This window comes from Echinops telfairi, unplaced genomic scaffold (assembly GCF_000313985.2).
Source record: "Echinops telfairi isolate 266 unplaced genomic scaffold, ASM31398v2 ScPeMD7_6273;HRSCAF=7185, whole genome shotgun sequence".
NCBI classification, from domain to species: Eukaryota; Metazoa; Chordata; class Mammalia; order Afrosoricida; family Tenrecidae; genus Echinops; species Echinops telfairi.
The window spans coordinates 2,085,997-2,103,745 of NW_022110173.1; the positions used below are offsets into that span (position 1 = coordinate 2,085,997).

Below are 17,749 nucleotides of genomic sequence, written 5' to 3' on the forward strand. Positions count from 1 at the left end.
CAACAAAAAGAAGACTTGGATTTTGTACTTGAGTAATTGGAAGGCTGGTATAAAGTTTGAGATAGTTGCTACACATACAGGTGAGATACCCAGTTGGGCTGGAGTTGGAGAGAGAGGTAGCAGAAAGAATGATGTGTATGTATAGTGGCTTATGCCACGAGCAGCCAGATGGGGAGGGTGGGTGTTCATTCCTTACTGGTTGACAGTTTATAATTTTAGGACTGCTCATTTGGAAGAAGGTAGCTCAATAAAGTTTGCAGTTATGTTTTCCTCAACTTACTCTCCTTTGGTAGGCACGATGAATTGATAGGTGAAAGATATAGTTAGAATATTGTTTTTCAAATCCTGTTTGTTATGGTAGAGCATTGCCAAGATGGAAAATATTCATCTGTGTGTTTCTGGGGGATACTAGAGACCGACCCAGAATACTTTGGAAGTACAAGGAATTCCATGGAATTTTGTCATTATTTTAAAATTCCATTGTGAGTTTCCATTATTGAAACTTCCTTTTACTATCTCAGAGATATTCAGACATCTGACAAGAAAATTGCCCAAGTTGGTCTAATAACTTTCTGGGAACTTGGGTGTGATCCTTAAAGATTTTAATTTTGAATTCACTAAAATTTGGGTTAAAAGCCTACCTGAAGTTTTTCCTGACATTTTTTAAAGCATGAACTACTAAGGGAATTTATTTGCCAGTCTAATCTTCTTTCTTCCTAGATAGCCCCACTGGAAAGAGATTTTCATCATAGGTAACCAGGTGGTTGCTACTCTAGGGGTTGCCTGCTATGGAAAGGCTGTTGTCAACACAGCTGTTTTCAGTAGCTCTGTGCAGTCCAGACTGATTGTGTCTGCTTTTATTTCTCCTTTTAAAGAGGGCACATTTCAATCCCCTCCTTTGGATCATTTGGAGTTCTGATTATTCGTTGTGGAGTCGTGGAAGATTGACACACCAATCTGGAGACCGACTATTGTCCAAACTGTTATGGTAGCTGAGGTCTGTGTCGCTAATTTTAAATATCTCCGTGTTCAGAGACAGGGAAGGTCAGGCAGACAGAAAGATGTCAAAGGATCTCCGAAGGCTGGTGTCCTAGTTTTATAGTGCTGCTGTAAGAGATATATTCTTAGCAGACAGCTTAAAAAAATGTTTTCTCACAGTTTAGGAGGCTAGGAGTCTGAATTGGCACTGGTCCTAGGAGAAGACTTTGTCTCTGGGCTTTGGAGGAGGGTCTGTGTCTCTTCTGAGCTTCTGCTTCTGGCCCGTCTTCATGTGGCCTGGCATCTTTCTTCCCCCACCTCTGCTTCTTAGCTTGATTGATTAATGTCTTTTATATCTCAAGATAGATTGAAGATACAGCTTACACTAATCCTTTACATAACAAAGATAACCCATTTCCAAATAGGATTATAGCCATAGTGCTTATGATAGATTTTGTGGGGGGCACAGTTTAATCCATAACAGCTGGTGTAACCATCTTTTATATAAAACTACTCCTTTTCCCTACCTTTTCTAACCAAATGAGTGAGAAAAATGGGCATTTACTGTCTGGTTTTGTTTCTCTTGCATAGGAAATACATCGGAGATTTGAGAATGCTCCCGATTCTGCTAAAACAAAAGCTCTGCAGACTGTTATTGAAATGAAGGTAAGTAAGAATCTGAGAATCTTATGAGTCAGTTTACATTTTTAAATGATGGATGTGTTAACCTTTCACATGTGAGCTTTAGAAAAGTGAATACAATAAAATCCCACTCATTTTATAGATAGGGGAACCTAGTAAGAGTTAATACAATATACATTTTCAAAGATCTTCTATTTCCTTTGAGTTGTAAATCATAACGCAAATTGCATCAAAATGTTATTCAGAATTTGTGTAAATCAATTGTTCTTAATTTTTTTTCCCTCTCAACTTTTACTCTCATAAAATGACAGGCTCATTCTTTTCTGGGTTAAAAAAAATTTTTTTTTTGGCGGGGAGAGTCGGGCAAATAAGTCTCAGTAAACATAGTTTGTGTATCAGTAATAGTTGATGACCAGAGCAGCTAATTCAGCTTTCATGTCAGATAAGCAGAATGCTTTCAGTAGGCATAGTCACCATGTTCAGTTACACAGCAAAAGCGCTTCTTGCTAATTTTCCATTTTGTTGCACAGAATGTTCAAAAGACTGTACACCAGGACTGAGGTTTATTAAAAGCAATAATTTATGTAGATTCACCAAGAACATTCTTAAAACAATTGTCAAAAAGTGGTTTTAAAATTTTAATTTTGTGAATGTCTGACAGTGAAGATACAATAATTCCTAGTGTGGTGTGGTACCATTGCCTTGATGTGTGCTAAGGCATTAATTACTTTCATACCTTTTGTGCAAATGTCGATACCATGGAAAAGGTACGTAACTGTGCTAATATTATGTAACTAGTTTTGACCGCATAGACCACGTTTTTTTTTTTAATGTAAAAGCTTTTTATTGGGAATTGGGCGAAGGTTTATAGAGTTTTCCATTCAATAACTTTCATATCATTGATTACAACCCCCACAGTGTATTATCAGGGTTCCTGTTAAGTTCCATGGCTTTGCATGAGAAAGAATTCACACTAAAGCCTAGTTTGTGATCCAAGTAAGTTTTTATAAACGATAGAAGAAGTTTCAGATTTTACACAGGCACCCTCAGGGCACTTCACACCCACACGTGGAAACCCGAGGCTGGAGAAGCCACAGCACAGCCAAGGAGCAGCTGGAAAAGAGGGCCAGGGTTTTGGATTCTGGCTTTTCAGGGCCCTCTGCTGGGAGGTGTGGTCGACAGTACTGGTTGACCCCATTGGCGGAATTAAGCTCACCTGACCCAGATTGGGACCCACCCAAGTGTACCGCCCACATAGGTGTACTGCCCCTTCCTAGCCGGGAGCCCGAATATGGAGCACGACCAGAGGATACCCTGGTCCCTGTTCTGCTACCTACCATTCCCTTTATGGAGCTGTCTATTATTTGGCTGAAAACTCAGGGGTGAGTTCAGATCTAGACCTGGAAGGTTACTAAGGGACCCCAGAAAACCTTGCACCATCATTGAAAAACATCTGCTTTAAGTTAATGAAAGGCTTACCACTCTTCCGTGTAATGCATATGATGAAGAGCGTGCCAAGCTGGAGTTAAACTTTCTAGATTCAGAGTCCGATTTCACCAACCAGTTGTATGGCATAGAGGAAGTTACTGTAACCTCTCTGTCTCAATTTTTTAAATCAATAAAATGGCAATAATGATAATACCCATTCTGTGGATTGTTTTAAAGTGTAAATTAGAAAAAAAAGTGAAACACTGTGAACAAGACCCAGGACCTGGTAAACATTCAGTAAATGTTGGTTGCTGCCACAGCTGTTAGGTTTACTAACATGTTTTTTCACAAAGCTAAAAACATCCGCCCTACCCGCTTTCAGCTTCTTATGCCCAAAGCTTGGCACTACATCTGCATTGTAGACCTTTACTTAATATTTGTTAATATGATAGGAGTATTTATTGGTATATGAATACTTTCATGTAAACAAATGCCTCTCAAGCAAAGTTAAGAGAACTATCCTTCTGATAAGGTTGATTTCCTCTTTGTTTATATTGTGTACGTTTTCATTCTCGCTGGAGAAGGAATTTTACCAAATAAATTCCAAATTAGTGGATTCTGGGTTCTTTGTAGTTAGATAATTAGTAGTCTTGAAAACAATTTGTAAAGAACCTTTTAGAAGAGTGTAATTCACATCCCACAAGTATACTTGTACATGTGATCTTCTGAATAAAGCACATGAATGTGTGTGTAGTCAGAAATTACTCCTTTCCTGGGCTTTTGGCAGAATGGGGGTATGTAATAGTATTTATTAGCAATGGAGCTGTTGTAAGTTGCACTGGCCTTCTGCTAAGAAGTGAGAAGCTTGGTGGCCCCATTGTTATTGTTGAAATAATAACTGTAATAGCTGAGTTAAGAGTGTGGCATGAGCTTGAAAAAGGTATGTTCTAGAATAGTCTTCGGGTGAAACGGGAAGAAAAAGATGAGTAGTTGATACAACAGTAATCTGCACGGTAATGCAATTTTATTTTCTCCTTCTCTCACCCTTTCCTATTGTTCTGCCTGACTGCCTCCTTCCTCCTTCCCACTCACTTCCCCATTTTGCCCCTCTTTCCTCCTCTTCCTCTTGCTTCCCTTTCCTTCAGCAGAAGGAGCCTTGGGGATGCTGTGGGTTTGACTATGCAAGGTCAAAGTCAACCTGCAAGGTGGTTCAACCTGCCAGCTTCTCTGTAGGAGAAAGATGGGGCTATCTGCTCCTGTAAAGATTTACAGGAGTCTTGGGAACCTTTACATAGAGCTCCTGTGAGTTTGAATTGATGGTGCTTTGGTTTAGTTTCCTTTAGCAGTAGAGGAATAGAATTACTTTACTGGTCTACGGTTAGAGTTTGCTAGTTAGATGGGCTAAGTAGGAATGCATGTGAACTGAGGGTGATGGAGAGAGAGAGAGTTCTGTAGTTGGTGGTCAATTCTGGATTGTAGGCTGGATTTGAAAGAAGAGACTTTAGATTGGGAGAATATGCCCTAGTTAAAAAGTGGAGAACTCTGTGGGGTTACACAGGAATTAATGGGAGATGAAGTTACGACTGCCGTGGACAGGGTGATTGTTATCACCCGTTGTCTCAGAGTCCAGCCCTCTAAACTGTAGGGTGGAAACAGCAGAGCGGAGGGTGTGTATGGGAATGAGAGAGGTCGAGGGACTTGGGGCATGGAGCCTAGCATGGCAGTAAGATTCAAAGAGAAGATTGGCAGCCAGATGCCAGAGGCTTCATAAAATGGGCGGAGGGAGGGAGAGTCTGCAGGCAGGCAGCGGGGAGGGAGGGAGAGTGAGGAAGATAACATCATTGTGGAGCCAGGACCCCACCAGGCCTTTCCTCCTGCTCCTTTGTGTGCTGGGTACAAGTGGGTTTTGCTTGAGAGAATCCAGGGAAATTATATCCTTTAGGAAAGAAAGGTTTTCCTTGGGGCAAGAAAACCACCTTTGTAAAAAGGTTGAGGATTTGGGGAATTTTTCACTAAGTAGAGAATTTCCAGAAGCTCAGTGGAATTGGTTGATCCATCATAAGAGAGCTGGTGCTGGGGGAGTTAGAGCACTATGGTGATAAAAGATTTGATTAGTTACTCCATATTCTAGGGGAAAGAAGCCTGGTCCCAGGGACAGTCTTTCCTTAAATAAACCCAGCTGGGGTACAGATTGAGTTGCTGCTAGACCTAGCTGAGCGTATTGGGTGAATTTCCTGACCTGCTTCCAGAGAGAAGTCTGGCAGGTTTTATTTCTAGGCAGCCAGTGCCAGCCACGTGCTTTCCAGAGCTGTAACCATGGGCTCTCTTTTGGGGGGGTGAAGCATTTATGATGCAACATTTGGTATTAAGGGTGCTGATATGGAGAAGAGCTGCCTGTGTTTTGGGGATGACAGAGAGGATGGATGATATTTCACAGCAAGGCCTTTAATCTGGGCATATGTTGCCCAGTGAGTGTCGAGCTGCTGGTGTATTGTGTGCCTTAGTGACCCCATAGGACAGAGTAGAACTGCCCCATAGGCTTTCCGAGGCGGTGCTCTTTATAGAAGCAGACTGCCACATCTTTCCAGCAGAGTGGCTGGTGTACTTGAACTGCCAACCTTTCAACCATCAGAGCCCCTTGTTCTCTTCTTAGCTGGCAATAATGGTGTGTCTTATGTGGAGCGATTGTGCAGGAAACAAACCCTCCTCTGGATTCCCTTTCATTACCAGCAGGCCAAGGTGTGTCACAGGAGGACCCAGGTTTTACTCTCTTTGAGTTGCAGGCTGTTGCTGTTGCAGTTGATTCCAACTCCTAATGACTTCCCAGGACAGAGCAGAACTTCCCCATAGGGTTTCCAAGACTGCGATCTTTACGGAAGCAGGCTTTCTCCCTCTGCTGCTCTGTGGTGCTGGGGATGAGTGGGTTTTGATTGAGAGAGTTCAGGAAATTTACATCTTTCTCCTTTGGAACACCTAGTGAGCGGGTACCAATGTACAGTTGGCAGCCAAGTGCTTTACACACAGCAGCACCAGGGGTACTTTAATTATTTATTCCTATGCCTAGTATTTTAGTCATTCTGGAGAGGCTTCATGCTAATTGTTCCACAAAGCTTTATTGTATTTAAGTACAAGTTCTCAGATAGGGCAGCTGAAACAGCTTATTCTTTGAGAGTCAGCAATTGCTTGAGGCCCACGAGTTTTTGATGCTGAATTAAAAATCCTGTTTCGGGTTTAGAGTGTATTAATTAAGTACATTTACTTTTGAACAAAGTGTTGTTTTATTTGCCTAGCTAAGTAATGGAAACTTCTTGGTGTGCTACACTTAAAGGTAATGCGGTGAACAAGGCCGAGGAGTACGCTACGCTGCCTTCTCCCTTGAACCTGATCATAGCTAGCTGTGGTTGTGGTTGGTTTCCCCCCTGAGTGCTCTAGGTGACAAGAGCAGGGAAGTCTAAAAAGAAATTCTTGGGGTAAAGTGGGAAAAGGAAATCATTCTCTCAAATTTTCTTCCCAAAGTGTCAACGGTTTCCCTAAAACTCTAAGTAAAATGAAGTTGTGCTCTTTTAAGTCTGTCTTTCTTAGGTGAATAAACATCTGCACTTAGGAAATAAAAGTATTAGTTCTGTGTAGGAGTTTTTCTTAATTGGTAGAGTCTAAGGGACTCCAATAAGGCATTCTGGTGGCATACTGGTTACACATTGGCCAACTAACTGAAAGGTTGGCAGTTCAAAACCACCAGCTGCCCCTTTTGTTTACTCCCCAAAAGAGCTAGTCTCTCTATTGCAGGCTCAGTTCTGATCGTAACTCTGATCATGCAGACATGTGGGCCCTGCTCACTCGCTAGAGCTCTCAGAGAAAGCCTTCTTCCCTCCTTTCCCTCTTCTCATCTCCAGTGAGGCCACTGTTAGCAGGCATGTATAATATGAATGCTGGCAGACCTGGATTGGATGAAAATCCATGAGCAGTCTCAATATCTGTTTTCAGCACCTAACCTATGAACTGAAGCTTACTTAATAAACATGTAATTGAAGAACTTAAAAGCCAAAAAAAAAAAAAGGCACAGTCTTGGAAGCTCATAGGGGCAGTTCTACCCTGTCTTAGAGGGTTGCTATGCGTTGTCATTGGCTCAATGTCAGTGAGTTTGCTTTGGAGTGTTTTGAGGAGCCCGAGGGGGTAGAGTTGTTCATGCTCGACTGCTAACAAAAGAGCAGTGGTTTGAGTCTACCAGTGGCTCCAATGGAGACAGTTAAGGCATTCGGATTCCCTACAGATCATAGCCTTGGGAATCTGGTGGGACACTTCTGGGCCCTGCTGTGAGCTGGAATCAACTTGTTGGCAGCGGATTTTGATGATTGTTGGCACAGAGGGTTTCACATTAGGCTGCCCACCTCAAAGTCGGCCGTTTGAAACCACCAGTCACTTTGCCAGAGAAAGAAGAGGCTTTCTGCTCCTGTAATGGTTTACAGCCTTGGAAACCCACCGGCTCACTTCTCCTCTGTTGGGGTTTGGGTGGGTGTGGGTGTTTGCTGTCAGTTGGAATCAGCTTGATGGTGGGGACTTTTTGGAATACAGCTTATCTTAGTTGTGGTAACAATTTCTTTTGTAAAAATTATACTAAACTAGTCCAAAGAAGTTAGTAATTGAGTAAGTCCCAGAAGTCCACCTCTTGCAAGATTCTAGTCTTCTCCATCTACCATCCCCTTTTCCCCAATGCTCCCCCTTGACTATATTCCTTCCCATTTCTGAGTTCTGGGAATTGTTGCAGTGCCCCACAGAACTCAAGAAAGTTTGAGGGATGGTGGCTGTTCAGTCCAAATTCTGAAGGTCAGGCAGGGTCCAGAGGACGCACTCCACTCCCGGCTCTTAGAGCTGGTGATTAGATCACACCCTCTGTTTCTCAGCCGGCTCATTTTATATGCAGCAGAAGGCATTGTAGGGAATCCCATTGACAATAACTTACAGGTAACATCCATCCGTATCTCTCCTCACCTTCTTTACCAGATCTATGCAGGAAAAGGTCCTATGGTGGGAGTTAACATGGTGCAATCAGATTTCACCCAAATGTGATCTATTTTACATCCCTGGACTGTATCTTATTTATGCACGTGTGTCCTGGGGCCTCTGGCAAGATGTTCCCAGTAGGCATTGGCCTCCTACTAATCTTAATCAGCCAGGCTTTCCCCAGGCCACTTGGGAAACAGCTTTTCTCCTCTCACCTGTAGCATATCATTCCCTACATTTACAACAAGCAATAATAACCAGGATAACCATTAAACAAAGAATGGTCTGGTTCATACCCTCTTAATCTAAGGTCAGATCTTAATCTCATCCTCTTCCTGTTTGTTAGTAAGTAATGCCTTCAAAATGGGACTATAGCCCCAGGTGTGTGAAATTAAGAATTAAAAAAAATCATTTTATTGGCGCTCATACAACTCTTATCATAAGCCACACATATATCAATTGTGTAAAGCACGCATACATTCATTGCCCTCATTATTCTCAAAACTCTCGCTTTTTGCTTGGGCTCCTGGCATCAGCTCCGCATTTTTCCTCCTCCTTCCCCGCTCCCTCCTCCCTCATGAACCCTTGATAATTTATAAATTATTATTTTATTATACCTTACACTGCCCGGCATCTCCCTTCACCCACTTTTCTGTTGCCCATCCCCCAGGGAAATTAAGAATTATCTCACACAAGGGATTCTGGTTGGAAAGGCCGCATTAATTGAGTATAACTCATTGGTATTAAACTAGATACTGGTACAAAATTAAGGTACTGAGTATACATGGATGCTCCACTAGGAGGTGATTTTGTTGATGATTTACAAGGACAGTGATTTAAAAAATTATGAAATATTTCAAATGTGTGGAGAAGCATAGAGAATAAGATTTGCAACATTAAAAAAAAATAACCCTCAATCTAATTACTGTTTTTCCTCAATGTGGATGTTATAAAATGTTTATTATAAAAATTGCTATGAACACTTAAAAATAAATCTTTAGGAGTAGAAATATGCCTTAGATGGGTCACCAAGTAAAATGATAGAATATTAGAGCTAGAAAAGATTTTACTGTAAATTTTACAATTTTTTTAAACAAAAAATTTGTCGACCAACAAGTCCAGAGAAAACCAAATTTTCATTATATGTACTTCTTAGATAGTTGTTTAAACTTTATTTGAAAGAGTTCAAAACTAATGGAAGAAATAAAGCAAAAATCATATTGAAATATTTTTCCTCCTTCCACCCAAATGGCCATAATGGGTGTAGTTTAGAAGTAAAGCATCAATGCCATTTTTCTGCATCTTTGATTGTTTTTATTAAATATGACATCTTTACACGCAGATTTTTTTTTAACTTCTGTTTGTGCATGCGAGGAAGACAGGGCTTCCTACTCTTAAACAGTTAGTCTCAGAAACTCAAAGGAGCAGTTCTATTCTCTCCTCTGGGGTTGCTATGAGTCAGCATTGAGTCTATGGCAGTGAGTGAGTTGTCTTTGTAAATACTTTAATGTCTAAAATATTTTATTGTGCCCAGGATTCAAAAATTTCTTCTATGGAGCGTGGGCTCCGGGATTTGGAAGAGGAAATTCAGATGCTGAAATCCAATGGGGCTTTGAGTACTGAAGAACGAGAGGAAGAAATGAAGCAGATGGAGGTGTACCGGAGCCATTCTAAATTTATGAAAAACAAGGTAAATGTGTGTGATACTGGGATTCCTAAAAGGGGTTTGGAAGGAAGTGGGTGTTAACAAACCCAGGGATAAGGGAACAACAAGTGATCCAAAATCAGTGGTGAGGGTGTAGGAGGCCTGCTGGGCATGATCAAGGGCACTGTAACTGAGAGGAATTACTGAAACCCAAATGAAGGCTGAGCATGATAGTGGGACAAGAGGAAAATAAAAGAAAATAGAGGAAAGAACTAGGAGGCAAAGGGCATTTATAGAGGTCTAAATACAGGCATGTACATATGTAAGTATATTTATAACAATGGGGAAATAGATCTCTGCGTATATTTATAGGTTTAGTATTAAGGTAGTAGATTGACATTGGGCCTCCACTCAAGTACTCCCTCAATGCAAGAACACTTTGTTCTGTTAAACTGGCATTCCGTGATGCTCACCTTCCCAACACAACCGCTGAAAACAAAGTGGGTACATAAGTCAGAGTGGTTAAGAAAGCTGATGGTGCCCTGCTATCAAAAGATATAGCATCTGAGGTCTTAAAGGCTTAAGGATAAACAAGCGACCATCTAGCTGAGAAGCAACAAAGCCCACATAGAAGGAGCACACCAGCCAGTGTGACCACGAGGTGTCAAAGGGATCAGGTACCAGGCATCAAAGAACAAAACGTCATATCATTGTGAATGAGGGGGAGCGTGGAGTGAGGACCAAAGCCCATCTGTAGGCATCTGGACATCCCCTTACAGAAGGGTCTTGGGGAGGAGGCAAGCCAGTCAGGGTGCAGCGTAGCAATGATGAAACATACAACTTTCCTCTAGTTCTTTAATGCTTCCTCCCCCCACTGTCATGATCTCAGTTCTACCTTAAAATTCGGCTAGACCAGAGGATGTACAATGGTACAGATAGGAATTGGAAACACAGGGAATCCAGGACAGATGATCCCTTCAGGACCAGTGGTGAGAGTGGTGATACTGGGAGGGGTGGAGGGAAAGTGGGGTAGAAAGGGGGAACCAATTACAAGGGTCTACATATAACCCCCTCCCAGGGGTACGGGCAACCGAAAAGTTGGTGAAGGGATATATCGGACAGTGGAAGACATGAAAAAATAATAATAATTTATAAATAATCAAGGGTTCATAGGGGGAGGGCAGGGAGGAAGAGGACATGAGCAGATACCAAGGGCTCAAGTAGGAAGCAAATTTTTTGAGAATGATGACGGCAACAAATGCACAAATGTGTTTGACACAGTGGATGGATGTATGGATTGTGATGAGTTGTATGAACCCCCAATAAAATGATTTTTTTATAAAGGGGGGTTTGGAAAGTTGCTGCATTTTATAATTATTAGGAGGAATTTTTTATTCAAGAGGCAATTACGTCTATGATTCTAACTATATAATATTTTAGTTTAACATATCACATATGCTAGTACCTCCAGGATGTTTCAGTGGAATGATTACTAGGTGGATTTTCTCCTTTTTTAATTTGAGACATCTCTCCCTGTTATGAAGTAGTTAAAAAAAATTAAAGCCCAGAGAATAACTCTCTCCCCCTGCCACATACACACACTTTTCCCTTGAAATGGGTCAAATGAAATCATATCCTTGTTTCATACAGTTCCACAAAGGGAGATCCTTTGCTCTATCCCTGGGAGAAGATCTATTTGTTGTCACGCCTATTGCTTCCCACAGAGTTTATGAACTTGCCCTTTAGCTATATGAGGGGGTGACCTTTTGCTCTATGAGGGGTTACCCCCCCCAACATTTTTTTTAAAAACTCATTTGGGAAGAGCTTTTCTAGTACACATTTTTCCTGTGAGGCGAGCATCTCGCTCTGAGTTAGTGCACCCAGTCGGTGTCACGTGGGAGGTTCTCTCTGGTTAGAGTGCATTTTTTCATGAAAGCAGTTTCACTTGAACCTTGTTTTTTGTGATGGCCAATTTAAGAGAACAACATGCGGCTGTGAAATTTTGTTTCATGCTTGGGGAAAATGCCACAGAAACTGTTGTGATCTTGAACACAGCTTACAAGGACAGCACTATGGGAAAAATTCAAGTGTATGAGTGGTTTTCCCATTTCAAAAAAGGTGAAATGTTGATTTATGACAAACCTCGTTCTGGACGTCAACTTCCCAAACAGGTGGAAATGTCAGCTCAAAGTGCATTTGGAGTTCATTCCGCTAGGTCAGACTGTTAATCAAGCTTTCTATTTAGAGGTTCTGAAAAGATAGCGTAACAGTTCGTGACAAAAAGGGCCCGATCTGTGGCAGATGGGGGACTGGTTTTACCACCATACAATGCACCTGCTCACGCAGCCATATCAGTGCTCCAGTTTTTGGTAAAAATCTGCATGCCTCTCTTGTCCCACACACCTGACTCACCTGACCTCACTTGAGCATCGGCTTTTTGTTTCCGCAAATGAAGAGGGGCATGAAGGGACAGCAATTTGATGAAGTAGAAGAAGTGAAGAGCAAAACGAGGGAGGGAGCTGTCAGCCATCCAAACAGATGAGTTTGAAAAATGTTTCCAAGAATGGAATTGCATATTTGACAAATGTAGTAAGTTTAATGGAGAGTACTTTGAAGGTGATAGGTTGTTTTGTAAGAAAATTTGAATACATAGCTTTGAAAAATTCTGGATTGTTTTGGGTACCTCCTCGTATATATGCGGGGGCTTCAAAAGTTTGTGGGAAAGTTCAGTGAAAAAAATAATGGAGTTTTCCCACAATTAAAAAAAAATTAAATCATTTTATTGGGGGCTGTACAACTCATCACAATCCACACATACATCCATTGTGTTGAGCACTTTTGTACATTTGTTTCTCTCATCATTCTCAAAACATGTGCTTTCTACTTGAGCCCTTGGTATCAGCTCTTCATTTCCCCCCCTCTGTCCCTGCTCCCCCTTCCCCCTCCCCCATGAACTCTTGATTATTTATAAATTATTATCATTTTGTCATATCTTACACCATCCGACATCTCCCTTCACCCACTTCTCCACTCACTGTCTGTCCCCCAGGGAGGAGGTTATATGTAGATCCTTCTAATCTGTTCCCCCTTTCTCCCTCCCTTCCCTCCACCCGGTATCGCCACTCTCACTGATCCTGAGGGGTTCATTTGCCCTGGATTCTCTGTATTTCCAGTTCATATCTGTACTAGTATACATCCTCCGGTCCAGACGGATTTGTAAGGTAGAATCGTTTCCCACAAATTTTTTACGCCCCCACACGTGGTAGAACAGGTACCCCTGAGACACATATGTGTGTGTTTATAAAACTTAGTTACAATACCACTTACTTATATTTAAAGTCATTTAAGTCTAAAAACATAGTTATTTGAGTCTATAAACTGTCCAGCAAATTGAAAGATTTGTTTTATTGCACTTACCAGTTTATCGTTTTGTTGTGTGTTATTTAAAAATTAAATTAAATTATGACATTTTAGCCAGAAACTAAATGATTTTCCTCTTCTAGAACCCAGTTGTATCAATTAATTCCCCAATTCCTGCCAACAGAAAGCAGAAATATTTCTAACAGTGTCATAGCTCCTTCTCCAGACCCTGGCATCTTACTCTGGTACCTGTATCTGCCATGTATGTGTTTGTAGAGTATTCCTCTCTTATTTTAAGACTCTGTAATCATTGAGTTCTTCAGCCAATGTCATAGTAATTTTACAGGTAAAAACAAATTTTACCCAACTCATTCTCATACCCCATTTCATAATTTGATGATCAAATATACTTCATTAAATTCACTATGGTTGTGCATCTTGTGAGCTGATTAACATGTTCCAGCCCATTAGAAACCCAGTGGAAATAGGGACGCCATCTAGAGAATTAGGGGGACAGATTTCATTGTGTCTTGTGAGTCATTATTTCCAGTAACTGCACTGACTTAACAGCAGCTAACATGAAGACCTACGTTGACATTTGAGTGAAAAAGTTTAACAATGTCGTGACAGGTAGAGCAACTGAAGGAAGAACTAAATTCGAAAGAGGCTCAAGGGGAGGAGCTGAAAAAGAGAGCGGCTGGTCTTCAAACTGAGGTCTTTGCCGTAAGATTTATCTCTTGGGGACCTGCATGGGACCCTGCAAGCCCTGACTTCTGGGTGCCTTACACTCTCATTTTCTGTGGTTGGCAACTTTGCCCAACACTAGCACTAACCAGCCTGCCCTGCTGCTTACCCAACCCCTTCTCACCATTTTGACCTCTGCTACTTTGTGTGCCGTGAGCCCTCCACATGCTCTTGAAAGTTCTGTACTGGATTCTTTATTGTTGCTTTTGTCACTCTATGAATGGTACTTTGTTTTCCTGCAATTCTTTTCCTGTAACTGAAAACTTGCTGATTTTTGTGAACGGTCCTGGTTGTTTTTTTTTGTGTCCTACTCCCTCTCCCTGCCTAGGTACAGGGGTACATATATGTTCCCAATGCATCACATGTGTTTATTTAAACTTAAAATTCATGAATAAAATGCTTTACCATTTTGTGTAGATCTTAAGTCCTCATTAAGTGATTTTGCAGCAAATGCTACTTTTTTTTAAGAGCAGATATATGAAAAGTAGTTATCTTATTTAGAGTTCCTTAGTAAATTATAATTATCACGAGACTTTTGAAACTTTCTCAAGTCCAGTCCAGTCTTCTGTGTAAGTAATGAACTAAGAATTCCATCTCAATGCATAATGAAAGAAAAATATCTGAACACCCTACCACTTTTTATAAGCAGTTTATAATCTGCTGAGGTAGATATAAAATGAGCTTGATAATATATCTACCTCAGCAGATGTGGAAACTGAGTTCATAGATGGTACTCAGGATAAGAGGTAGAGTTTGATTTCATGTAAGCATTCTGGTCCCAGAAACTATGCTTACACTGCCCTGTACAAAGCTGAGAGGTGCGAGGAGGGGTCCTCTGTCCATAAGCCTTGGACAGGAACCACCAGGTCGACAGAGCAAACCTACCAGCCATTCCTCAGGAGGAACATGAGACTGCTTGCTCCCTTATAGAGTTCCAGCCACAGAAATCCTACTCAGACTATTGTGAGTTGATTCCACGACTATGGGTTTTGTTTTGTTAAACTTCCTGTATTAGGCCATGCAAACAAACAATTGTCAAAGTGTCAGGGAAAACTGTTTCTGAAAATAATTCTGGCCTAAGGTTAGAGTTCTGGTGATGTAGTGGGTTATACACTGGGTGTCTAATCCCAAGGTTGGAGGTTCAAACCTTCCAGCTGCTCTGCAGAAGAAAGATGAGACTTTCTGCATCATAAAAATGTACAGCCTCAGAAAACCCCCGGGACAGCTCTGCTCTAGTCCTATAGGGTTGCTAAGAGTTGAAATGGACTCAATGGCAGTGAGTTTGGGTTTTGCTTGTTAAGACTAGAATAAAGCATTAAAAACAACCATATAACAAAAACAGCAAACACTAGTTTTATGTCTATTATTTATGGACCACTTTATAGTATAGATAAAATAAGTAAAAATATTTTGACTGCAAAGGTCTAATTTGGTTTGAATAACCATGTATTTGTCTGGATTGGTTAATAACTTTTTTCTTAGCTTTTATTAGGCATTTCTACATTGTGTCAGGCAACAGGCTAATCATATTCCATACATTCATTATGTAAGCCCTAAGCAATATAGTGGCGTTGGTATTACCTCTCCACGTTACTGATTAGGAATCTCAAGCTTAGGCAGAGTCTCTTTTCTCAAAGACAACTTGTGATCAACTCCGTGGTACATTTGCTCTCCGTGTATGATATTTCCTCATCACTCCATCTTTAAGGCCACTTTAGTATTATTTGAAAATTATTTAATAATACAGAAAGTTTAATAGCCTTTTAAGTCATGGCTCAATAGCCAATAAAGTGATAGCACTTTGAGTGTTTCTTTTAAATATTCATTCAGACAATAAATATGCTTTAGTACAGTGTTTGGGTGGAATTGTAATCTGTCTCTTTTGGTTGATGAAGTAATATCCCCAGAGGTCCTTCAACATGTGGCACTACTTCTGGGCATTTATCTCTTACAAGATGAAAAGAGTAGCCCACTTACCTTTCATGAATGTTTTTACTATTCTTAAAATTTGTGCATATAATAATAATTGTAGCATGAATTATAACTATAAAGAGCCATTTAAGTATATGAAAAATCAAAATGTATTTTATGGAAAATCTCCAAAAGGTGTAACCCTTACACCTCAGATTATTTTGATGAAAGTTCTTAAAAAGAAACAAAAAAAGAATCTGACAGATAGCCATTCTCTTGGACAGAGAGTGCTGCCCCCTAGGGTTTCACGGTGCAGGCTTTCCAGGAGCGGCTTGCCGAGTCTCCCTGAAGCTGCTGGGGTGTGCCAGCCCACAAGCTGCTGGTAGCGGCCCAAGGCTTTGATCATACTGCCACGTGAGCGCTCTTTCCTGACTTCTGTCAAATTTTCCTTCTAAAAATTTAACCTTGCTTTTTCAGAAGTGTGCAGCTACCTTCTTAGGGAAGAGATATTATGGAAAAGCAGACCTGACTTCTGTTTGTTTTACTTACATTTAGGCTGTCTTTCAGATGTTTTTAGAAAAAGAGAAATGTCCAGGAGATGTTTGAAATAAAGTCTTTTCTAACTTAAGAGAGAAATGTATGGGAAGATAACTTTGGCATTGTTGATATATAGATTACTTTGTCAGAAGCCCAAGCTTCAAATTACTCATATACATTCGCTTAGAATGAGATTGTATGCATTCATTATTTATTTCACATGCTAGTAACATACTTAGTTACTAGTGACATGTAGGTGACAAGATTTTGGCGGTGGAATTTTTGTTTTTAGTTCAGTATCATAAGTCAGCAAATTATTGAATCTTTAAAATGTAAACCAACATAAAATTGTATAGTTAAAACATAAAATTTCTTAATTTTATCTACATTAATAATAAAATATATACATTTATTTTCACAAATGAGTACTTTTCACCAAGGATCAATATAAAGAATAGAAAACTTATGTATATATTATTTAATATGTTTTATGAAAAAAATTCAAAAAATTTAAGCATAATATTATTAGTGCTTTTATTTAAAGAATATTTTTGTGTGTGAATTAGATGAGGTTTTAAAACTTACTCAAGTTTTTAAATGCATTTTTATAATGACAGCACCAAACATAGCTTTTATGATATGAATTTCATGTAAACTTCTGAGGACAAAAATTTAAAAAAACACAAAAATCTCGTGAAAAAATGAAAATGAAACAACAACCAAAAAAACCCCCCAAACCAGTAGCAGCTTCTTTTGAAGTTACTTCAGCAATACTAGGTTTCTCTGTTTCCTTTTTGTGCTATAGCTTACACTGACTCTACATTCGATCCTTCATGTTCTGAAGAGGTCTGACTTAATGAAGTAAACGAACATGGTTTTAGCAGCAAGTGATGTTCAGATGCTCAATGATTTAATTGAAATGGGTTTTTTTTTAACCTTTCTATTCCTTTTCCTAGGGGTTTCCAATAATACTTTGCTGATGCAATAAAAGAAAACTAGAAGATAGCGTATTTGTTGAATAAACTTTGTTTGGGGATGTGTATCTAAGGCTAGATGGTGAAAAAAATGTCTTTTCATAAATTGAATTCTGCATTTAGCTTCTTTGATATCTTGCAAACTGTCAAAGATCTAGCTTGGAGGAGCTTGTTTTATTTCTTCCTATCTTACAGTACTTTATTGTTCTCTCTAGATTGGGCAGGTGAAGCAGGAGCTGTCCAGAAAGGACACAGAACTCCTGGCCCTACAGACCAAGTTGGAAACGCTTACGAACCAGTTCTCAGACAGTAAGCAACACATTGAAGTGCTGAAAGAGTCCTTGACTGCTAAGGAACAAAGGGCTGCCATTCTACAGACCGAGGTAAGAAGGAATTCTGGTATCTGTGGATAGGGAATTCTTTGGTGTGATAGTGAATTCTTATATGTGCCAACTGTACTGTTTGTTACATTTAGAGTTAGAAATAACAATTTTATAATTCTTTGGCAATGTAACATTATAGTGAAAGA

At 40.1% G+C, this 17,749-nt stretch overlaps 1 protein-coding gene across 9 annotated transcripts in view; it reads left to right on the plus strand.

Moving 5' to 3' along the window:
- ERC1 (ELKS/RAB6-interacting/CAST family member 1) overlaps positions 1–17,749 on the plus strand; it is a 482,416-nt gene that overhangs the window by 115,682 nt on the left and 348,985 nt on the right. For 5 of the 9 annotated variants that reach the window (XM_045295888.1, XM_045295890.1, XM_004710293.2 and 2 more), the window contains exons 3-6: positions 1,570–1,644; positions 9,584–9,739; positions 13,685–13,768; positions 17,436–17,603. In XM_045295888.1, the coding sequence (XP_045151823.1) occupies positions 1,570–1,644; positions 9,584–9,739; positions 13,685–13,768; positions 17,436–17,603 (483 nt within the window). The remainder of the gene's footprint in view (positions 1–1,569; positions 1,645–9,583; positions 9,740–13,684; positions 13,769–17,435; positions 17,604–17,749) is intronic. The other 4 variants (XM_045295889.1, XM_004710294.4, XM_004710296.2 and 1 more) reach the window with 1 other exon arrangement.